This window comes from Phytophthora parasitica, assembly GCF_000247585.1.
Source record: "Phytophthora parasitica INRA-310 unplaced genomic scaffold supercont2.24, whole genome shotgun sequence".
Taxonomy (NCBI): Eukaryota; Oomycota; class Peronosporomycetes; order Peronosporales; family Peronosporaceae; genus Phytophthora; species Phytophthora nicotianae.
In genome coordinates this window covers 699,934-708,244 of record NW_008649010.1, presented here as the reverse complement: position 1 = coordinate 708,244, position 8,311 = coordinate 699,934, and the positions used below count along the sequence as shown (strand labels likewise).

Genomic DNA, 8,311 nt, shown 5'->3' with positions numbered 1-8,311 from the left:
CGTCGAGATTTCGAGGATCTGCTTTGGGTTCGCACTCAAAAAGCTGCTACTCCCGAAATCGACTTTGATAGTTTAGCCAATTTGTCATTGGATGAGTGGGTACCACACGGTCATAGTCGCAGTCACCAGGAAGGATTCCACACGTATTCTAGTCGACGTGCAACTCCGAACGTTCCAACCGCAACTGAAGTTTTGGTCACGGGTGAGTTGGAATGCAGTTTGGCAGAAGCAGCCGCACTCTTTCGATGTCCCGGAGAATTCGATTTCAACTACGCTATGAGCAGCATGTACGAGCGAGCGTTTCAACGCGGGTCGGTCGTCTACAGCTTCAATACCGACGATACATTCCCAGACTGTAAGTTCCTACGTCGGTATCGGTGCGTCAAGACCGCAAGCTTCGCTCGACCTCGTTTGGCTCTGTTTGATACCGACGATCGCTGGTGTTTCCTCGAAGAGTTCGCTCCATTAACAAGAGGCTCACCGTCGTCCGTAAACGGGTTCACAATCTCGCAGCGCTCACTACAGTCAGATGCACTTCCACGAACAGTACGACCACCTAACGAACTCGTTCGACACAGCCACAGTCTTGGCTTTAAGCGTTCCGACAAGCGCATTCACCAGGTCGTTGGTCTATCGATTGGTTACTTGGTTGAAACGATCTGTGAACGTCGTCCTGCAGCGGTACGGATCGTGCTTTACGGCTGCTGTTCTGGTGGAGACGTGGAGTTTAACATCACTCGAAGGAGAATGATGCGACTCTCACACGGTGTGCTCAAACTGCCAGCAATCGTGCGTCGTCGTCGGATGAGCGCTCAAGTACCGGCTGATGTGTGGTCGATCACGAGACAGACATCGACAGCTTCAGTCTCCTCGAGATGCGTGAGCTGTTCGCGAGCACTCCATTGGTTGCTTATGGTCAAGAAAAGTCGCTGTTACTTGTGTGCACATTTCGTGTGTTCTCGTTGCTGGATCCGACAGCCTCTAGAAGCCACAAGTGGCCGTACAATCTCCGTCATCATGTGCTCGAACTGCTTGCACAGCGTTCAGAACTGCAACTACGCTCACCTCGCAGCGTCTTCAATGTCTGACCATGAACGTGGCAGTAGCATGAGCACTTTAAGTCCCCGTTCGGTCGCTGGTGCAGAAGTTTACTACCACACGACACAGGTGTCACCAGATGCCGACGATGCTCCCAACCCAGGACACGCTGTGGTGTCGTATCTCGAAGATATCGTCAGTGACAAAGCAGAACACTCTTCAACAACTATAAGCTTGAGGTCCCAGACTGCCGTCAGTGTTCTCAAACAGCTCGTCTGTACACTTGACGAAGGAGTCAACCGGGTGCATCATTCCTTGAATGAAAGTCCGGAAGATCCAGGGTTTGAGCCCTCGTCTGCACTGCAAAGACTCCGTGCTCAATTCCAACGAGAAGCTTTGCCTCTGGAGGCCTGCGTGCTCTCCAACGCTGTAACTCGTGCATATCCCATCGACACGTCAGGTGGTAGCGCAGGTGTACCTGTCGTTCCAGTGGGTCCCATTCCTCCGAATGAAGCCAATCGGATCCAATCTATTGTCCAGGACCAATTGTTGCTTGCCAGAGGCTCCGACGAACTCGTTCTTATCTGCGAGTTAGCCGCGCGTGAACTGAATTGCAAGGCTGCACTGGTGACTATAGTCGGGAGTACGACGCAGTTCGTATTGGCCAGCAACGCTCCAATCTTCCAAAACACAGAGCTACCTAGAGAACACACATTGTGTCAGCATCTGCTAATGGGCGACAGACCGATGCTCGTTCAGCATCCGGAGGCTGACATCCGCTTCTGCAACTTGAACTTTGTAGCCGACTATGGCATCCAGTTTTACGCCGGCTTTCCCATTTTCAGTCGCGACGAGCTCTCAGTGGTAGGATCACTGTGTTGCCTCGATGTTCGCTCACGAGAGATGGCGCAGTCGCAATACTCCACATTCTTGCATCTTACCAGGACAGCGTCACGTATCATTGTCGAAAAATGTAGCCAAGCTAGCACTTTCACTGTAAGTGTGCTCCAACCGCAACAGCAGCGCAGGTAACAACCCAAGCGTCTTATGCGTCCAGCAGTCATGAAATTAAATCGAAGCATCGAGCCATTCGGACATACTAGTTGTGATCGACCTCAAATACAGTCAGCAGCATCTGACAGTTCCGGTAATGTCTTCTTGATCTGTATAAAAAAAATAAAGTTAAAAGAGTGAGTTATTGCTTTTATTACGGCAAGCAGTTTTCCAAGAAAGGTGGGGCTATCACACGCAAAAGGGGCCTTTTTCGAGTCTTCTTCTCTTGCTTGCGTCATTTTCAGTTGCTTTTTGCCTGCTCTACATCATGCCGCACTAGACAAAACCACAACAGCTAACGTTAGTCCGATCAATCCAACTATGATAAGAGAGCATTCACTCACGTTTCCAGAGGGAGGGACCTCGTCGTCCATAAAATCTGCGCGGAGTTCTGCCTCAATCGCCCGAACCTCCTCTGCGGGTAGTCCTTCGCTCATCATGCTCACAGGAATGTCATCCGAGTTCACTAGGACGACAAAGTCGCCCTTCGGGTTAAGCGTGAACTTGTTGGCCAGAAACGAGTCTTCGCCTTTCTTCCGCTCGTTCTTCGCGTTTTTGTTTCTCTTGCTGGAATGCACTGTCAGCGTCGACTGTGGTCGCATCACATAGGTCGCCGGGAAGCGGAAAATCTGGTCCATCTGGGCACGCACGACCCAGCCGCCTAGAGGCACAGGATCACTGCTAGAGTTTTTGATCACGATACGGTCCTTCTCCAAGTTCATCGACGCAATTTGCACCGCCGACGCTGAAGATGAAAACGTTTCTGTCTCGATAATCGCACGCTTTGCTCGCTTCGACGAAGTGCCGTTCGAGCTCTCGCTCTTCCGCTTGCGGCCCTTTGTATTGGGCGTAGCTACGGCCACTCGACTTTCCTCACGGTCCAAGATGCGTCGGTACTTCATAATCTCAGCATCCAAAGCGATCTTGACATCCATCAGCTCATTAAACTCACGCTCCTTAGCCACTTTAGACGACCGGAATCTCTCCAGCGTTTCTTCGTAAGCTTTACGGTCCTTGGTCGCCTTGGATCGCACTTCACGGTACTCACGCTCCAGCTGAGCCACCTTCTCAGTAAGCGACTGTCGGGCCTTCAAGCTCTCTTCATAGTCATTGGCCGTCCGATCCAGCTCCGTCTTGGTGCTCTCCAGCTCAGTTCGCACGTCATCCAACTGAGTCTGCAGACTACCCGAGACGCTTTCAAAGTGGCTTCGTACTTCCATCTCCATCGACTGCAGTCGGTCCTCTGCGTCTTTCTTCCACTGTGCCTGTGCCTCCAAGTGCTTAGCTGTCCACTCGCGTCGTAACTTGGTCAGCTCTGCATCTCTCGTCAAGTCAAAGTCCACGCTCTTCTTGCGTAGTTCCTCCAGCTCTTTTGTTGCGTCGCCCAGTGCTGCCGAATGCCCACGAAGTTCACGCTCCAGTTCCTTCACGCGACGTCTGGCCAAGTTGAGCTGCGTAGTCTGCTCCGAGAGCGTCTCCTTGGCTGATACAGCATTGGCCTTCTCTCTGTCCAGCTGCACTCGCAGCGTCTCCACTAAAACCTTGGCTTCTCCCAGCTCTGTCTGCTGGGCTCGGAGCTTCACTAGCTCCTTGTGTTGTTCCTGTTCCAGTGTCTGCAGCTTCGCATTCTGGTCGATCTCATCGTTCAGTTTCCTGTTAAGAAGTAATAAAAGCAATGTTAAAAAAGTAAAATCGTTTAAACGAAATAAAAGCAATTCGTACTTGCGAGTTTCCTCCAGCTCCTTGGTCAGCCTGGAGCGCACGCTCTCAAGCTCGAGCTGCATACGCTGTCTGATAGTCTCCAGCTCCCTCTCGGCTGCATGTTTGGCTCCTTCCAACTCGTTCACACCCAGCACATACATCTCCAGACGGGAGTTGAGTTTCTGCAGTTAAAACACGGTGAAAACATGTTAAAGGTTACGAAAATCTTAGTCAAAAGCAGATTTCTTAGTCAGGTTAGGGACGAGATCAACGCGCGAGGCGGTGTTTAAACGCACCTGGAGAGAGGCCTTCTCCTCCATCCGCTTGGACTTGATCGGAGACAGCTCCGTCGGCATCGTTGGCGTCGAAAGGGGGCGAGGCGGACGATGCGGAATACGGAGTGAAGGTGGCGCCAAAAAGGACTTTCAAACTGTCCGATGGGCGTAACTTGATGTTTGTATTGAATAAATGGTGTGGCATACCTAAATGAGACCGTACGAAACTAGCGACTATCTTCGGATCTGGCATCCGTTAATTTCGGATAGAAAGCTAACTTAAAAACTCTTCAAGATACCAAAATATATTGAAGTGATCAAGATACTTTTTTTTGCTTGTCGATGATCAGGAAGTCTAGTCAACTTGTGGCGCATTAAGCTAGTAGCCCCACAACTTATGGGTCCACGGGACTCGCTTGCTTCTCCTTGTCCGCCTCCGCCTTCTTTGGGTCGTACGCAGGGAAGTGGTAGCCTTCCAAACCTTTCTTCGCGTTCCAGAACAGCTCGTATGGAAGCGGTTCGGCTAGAGGCCAGTCGTTGCGGAAGCGTTCCGGCAGGTCTGGGTTCACCAGGAACGGGCGGCCGAAGCCAACTAAGTCGGCCACACCAGCGTGCAACACGCCCTCGGCCTGGTCGCGCGTGTAGCTGCAAGTAGCCATGACGCGGCCCTTAAACAGCGTCTTCAACTCGAACACCGTGAACACGCGGCATTTGTCCGAGCGACCGAAGCCGAAGCCGTCGTGTGTGGCCAGGTAGGACAGTCCCATCTTGCCCAACTCCGAGATCACGTACGTGAACGTCTCATAATTGTCCTCGCTGCCCATGCCGCCGTACACACCGTTTGGAGAGAGACGTACGCCCACGCGGTCGGCAGGGTAGACAGTGGTCACCGCCTCGATTAACTCGCGCAAAAAACGAAAGCGGTTTTCAACAGGTCCACCGTACTCATCAGTGCGTGTATTCGTGCTGGACTGCAGGAACTCATCAATCAGGTAGCCTCCTGCACCGTGGAATTCAACGCCGTCAAATCCGGCAGACTTGGCGCGTTCGGCACACTTGCGGTGGTCCTCGATCACTTGACGCACCTCTTCGATCGTCATAGCGCGAGTGGTGGGAAAGCCTGTAGCATTGCCCTCCGCGTCATGAGTGCGGCCAGTCGAGTAGCACGACGAGGAGCACGACGCCACTTCGTTGCTCGGGTGGAACGACGGGTGCGACTGGCGACCCATGTGCCACAGCTGCGCAAAGATCTTGCCTCCCTCGGCGTGCACCGCTTCGACAATCTTGCGCCAGCCCTCTTGTTGCTCATCCGTGTAGAGCGCGGGAGCTCCGTACCAGCCGTAGCCTTGCTCCGACACAGCGCAGCCCTCCGAAATGATCAAACCGGCACCGGCGCGAGCGGCATAGTACTTGACATTCTCGTCGTTCGGACAGCGCGTCTTGATGTCAGAGCGTGCGCGCGTGCATGGACTGAAGACCATGCGGTTCTTGAGCGTGAGCCCCGGGGCCAGCTCCAGGGGCTTGAACAGCTCGTAGTCGGCGAGGTTGGCAGACATTTTAATAAAAATACTTGGTTGATGCAACTTTTGATGCAGTGGTTGTTGTCGTCGCAGACGAAATGGAAAATGAACTGCATTGACGCCGTCCAAGCGACAAAACAATCGATGATACCGTCGACATCTTTGGGTAAACGTGAACGATTACGGCGCTCGTCCAGCATGACGTAATGTAGCCATGTGTCGTTTCGGAGAGAATTTCAACCAATCACGGCGTCGTGTCAGATGTTCACGTTACGCTGGTTGCCTGTCGTAACCAATTTTTGTGACACATTTTGAACGAGTGAAAAAAAAAATGGTTGTTCATCTATCCATGCAACAATGCGATGCGTAGTCTGTTCACCTAGCCAAGATTTGCATCTACTCCTTCAGGGACGTGGTTTTCTCAACAGCTTGCGCTTCCTCCGTCTTCGTCTCCGTTTTCTCAGCTTGAGCCGCATCCGCCATGGGCTCCTGTGCCGCGGTCACCTCCACGTTAATCTCCTCGGTCACGGTAGTCTCCTTGCTGGTTTCGGTAGTTTCAACCTTCACTTCCTCGACCACAACAGCGGCTTCAACCTTCTTCTCCCCTTCCAGTACTGCAGCAACTTCAACGTTCGGCTCCGTCGTCACCTCCGCCTTCGTCTCGATATCCTCATCGATCTTGTCAATCTTGGCCTCTTCCGGAAGCGGGAATCTAGTCTTGAGCCAGTTGTCGAGGTGGGCAAACACCGCGTCACGCTCCGGATCATCAAACAGCGCGTGGAAATATTCGTCAAAGACCTTGAACTCCTTATCGCTCGATGCCAGCCTGTTGTAAAACATTTGTGCCAATTCCAAACTCGTCACCTTGTCGTTCGACCCCATCATCATCAAGATGGGCAACTTGCACAGATCGCTGCTCTTATCCTCGATTCTCTTATCAGCTTCCAGCGCCTTCATGGCCTTGAGCGATTCAGCTCCCATTCTCGCCGTCACCGGCTCGGAAACAGTCAACGGGTCCGCCTTGAAATCATCCAGATAATCCTGATCACGGCACAGAAAATCCGCGTTGACTGCCGGCACAATTCTCGCCTTGGGCACCAATTTGCTCAGGGGCCTCGCAAACACCGCCTGCACTCTCAGTATGGCCGTCATCTCCACCAGCAAGGCCGGAGCGACAAGCACCACGCCGCTGAAGGCGTGTTTGCCGCTCAAAATGGTGTGCAGACTCACCAATGTGCCATAGGACATGCCGGACAAAACCATTTTGGGTTCATTATCCATCGAGAGCGACAATTTTGGGTACAACTCGGTCTTTGCCATCGTGATAAACTCGTTCGTGTCATCCACGAAGTAGTGGAACTTGGCACCGTGGGCCCTCAGACCGTGATGGTCCGAGTCGCTGGCTCCGTGACTCAGCAGGTCGTACGCAAATACTCCGAAGCCGGCGTTGCACAGCTGCTCGTAGAGATAGAAGTAGCGGCGGCTGTGGTCCCCGATGCCGTGCAGGTACACCACGACCGCACGAAGAGGCGATTTAGCAGGAGGGAAAAGTGCCAAGTAGGACAAGCTCTGGCCACGCGAGTTCTTGAATTTGCCCTCGAGGTGGCGCAAATGCGGCGGCATGTGCTGCGCACGCAGAGCGGAGTTCACACGGGCACGAGTCGCCATACGTACAGGTGTCTGCGCGAGAGGACGAAGTTGTTCGAATGCCGCTTCGATGGGGAGCTGCCGTCATACAACTCGAAAGTATTTGCCTTCAATGGGTGTGGTCAGAAGTCTTGGCACAAATAGACCATCACTCCGGAGACGACTTTAACGTACCGGTACTAATGGTAGTGATGCTATTCTGGAGATGCCAGAGTGTTTGTCGCGTCATCATAACTGGGTATGATCATCTACAAGTAGGTACAGTGATTCATCTCGTTTTCATGGGGGTAGACTATATAGGATTTACAAGCACATCAGGTTTTGACATACAAACAGGAGCATATTTTGCAGAATGAGAATTATATCCGGAAGTTTATCAAATGTCCGAGGGCACGAGAAGGGGAGTGCAGTACTGTATACAAGTAGGTTCACTGCATCCGTAAGCCATAATCCAGCGGCTGTAAGCTTGCAGCCGCCAGCAAAGGAAGAGATCGAGCGAAAGCCGGCGTCTGCTGATGCTAGCGATGTGACGTCACGTCAAATGGCAAGAGTATGATTCATACTTAGTGTTTGAATTACACACCACTGGTGGTGGTGTGTGTGTGGTGACGAGAGCATTAAAGATTGAAAATGAGAAACGATACCGGTTGCACCTTTTCGTTTTGCCTGAGTCAATTGAAAAGAATGGGGAAATACCGATTTTATTGGCAAAATAGGGAAGTGCTGGCACGCTCTCGTGGGTCGTCTCGTGCCAGCGCAACGGTGCTGTCTGTAACTTATGCGGTCGCTTCCTCCTTCTTGGATTCGTCGACCTTAGGCTCCTCCTTCTTGGGCTCTTCAACCTTGGGCTCCTCTTCCTTAGCGGGCTCTTCCACCGTGGCTTCCTCGACCTTGGGCTCTTCCTTAGCAACCTCCTCAACCTTGGGCTCTTCCTTCGGAGCTTCCTCGGCCTTGGGCTCTTCAACCGTAGCTTCCTCAACCTTAGGCTCTTCCTTAGCAGCCTCCTCAATCTTGGGCTCTTCCTTTGCAACCTCTTCAACCTTAGCCTCTTCTTTAGCAGCCTCTTCGACCTTGGGT

At 52.4% G+C, this 8,311-nt stretch overlaps 5 protein-coding genes across 5 annotated transcripts in view; 1 reads left to right on the top strand and 4 right to left on the bottom strand.

Annotated features, from left to right (window-relative positions):
* Positions 1-276: 276 nt before the first annotated feature.
* PPTG_11450 (hypothetical protein) lies at positions 277-2,070 on the top strand (the record flags this gene model as incomplete). The annotated part of the gene is made up of 1 exon (XM_008906774.1): positions 277-2,070. One exon carries the CDS (start codon positions 277-279, stop codon positions 2,068-2,070), a length of 1,794 nt encoding a protein of 597 aa, XP_008905022.1.
* On the bottom strand, positions 1,801-4,218 carry PPTG_11449 (hypothetical protein). Its single transcript, XM_008906773.1, has 4 exons — positions 4,089-4,218; positions 3,814-3,974; positions 2,436-3,744; positions 1,801-2,367 (listed from the first exon to the last, which is right to left on the bottom strand). The coding sequence occupies exons 1-4, from the start codon at positions 4,146-4,148 to the stop codon at positions 2,353-2,355; spliced, it is 1,545 nt and encodes a 514-aa protein (XP_008905021.1). The 5' UTR covers positions 4,149-4,218; the 3' UTR covers positions 1,801-2,352.
* A 95-nt stretch (positions 4,219-4,313) lies between these two features.
* On the bottom strand, positions 4,314-5,681 carry PPTG_11448 (hypothetical protein). Its single transcript, XM_008906772.1, has one exon. The coding sequence runs from the start codon at positions 5,621-5,623 to the stop codon at positions 4,463-4,465; it is 1,161 nt and encodes a 386-aa protein (XP_008905020.1). The 5' UTR covers positions 5,624-5,681; the 3' UTR covers positions 4,314-4,462.
* A 215-nt stretch (positions 5,682-5,896) lies between these two features.
* On the bottom strand, positions 5,897-7,320 carry PPTG_11447 (hypothetical protein). Its single transcript, XM_008906771.1, has one exon. It carries the CDS (start codon positions 7,253-7,255, stop codon positions 5,984-5,986), a length of 1,272 nt encoding a protein of 423 aa, XP_008905019.1. The 5' UTR covers positions 7,256-7,320; the 3' UTR covers positions 5,897-5,983.
* A 690-nt stretch (positions 7,321-8,010) lies between these two features.
* PPTG_22850 (hypothetical protein) overlaps positions 8,011-8,311 on the bottom strand; it is a gene marked incomplete at both ends in the record, with an annotated part of 1,806 nt that continues 1,505 nt past the window's right edge. Inside the window, one exon of the mRNA XM_008906770.1 lies at positions 8,011-8,304. Coding sequence (XP_008905018.1) covers positions 8,011-8,304 — 294 coding nt within the window. The remainder of the gene's footprint in view (positions 8,305-8,311) is intronic.

Excerpts from the sequence above, each read along its gene's own strand:
- PPTG_11449 (XM_008906773.1), bottom strand. The coding sequence starts at position 4,148 with ATGCCGACGGAGCTGTCTCCGATCAAGTCCAAGCGGATGGAGGAGAAG. Across the intron at positions 3,975-4,088 it reads AGGAGAAGGCCTCTCTCCAG|AAACTCAACTCCCGTCTGGA; the intron begins GTGCGTTTAAAC and ends TTTTAACTGCAG. Across the intron at positions 3,745-3,813 it reads GAGCTGGAGGAAACTCGCAA|GAAACTGAACGATGAGATCG; the intron begins GTACGAATTGCT and ends ACTTCTTAACAG.
- PPTG_11447 (XM_008906771.1), bottom strand. The coding sequence starts at position 7,255 with ATGGCGACTCGTGCCCGTGTGAACTCCGCTCTGCGTGCGCAGCACATG.
- PPTG_11448 (XM_008906772.1), bottom strand. The coding sequence starts at position 5,623 with ATGTCTGCCAACCTCGCCGACTACGAGCTGTTCAAGCCCCTGGAGCTG.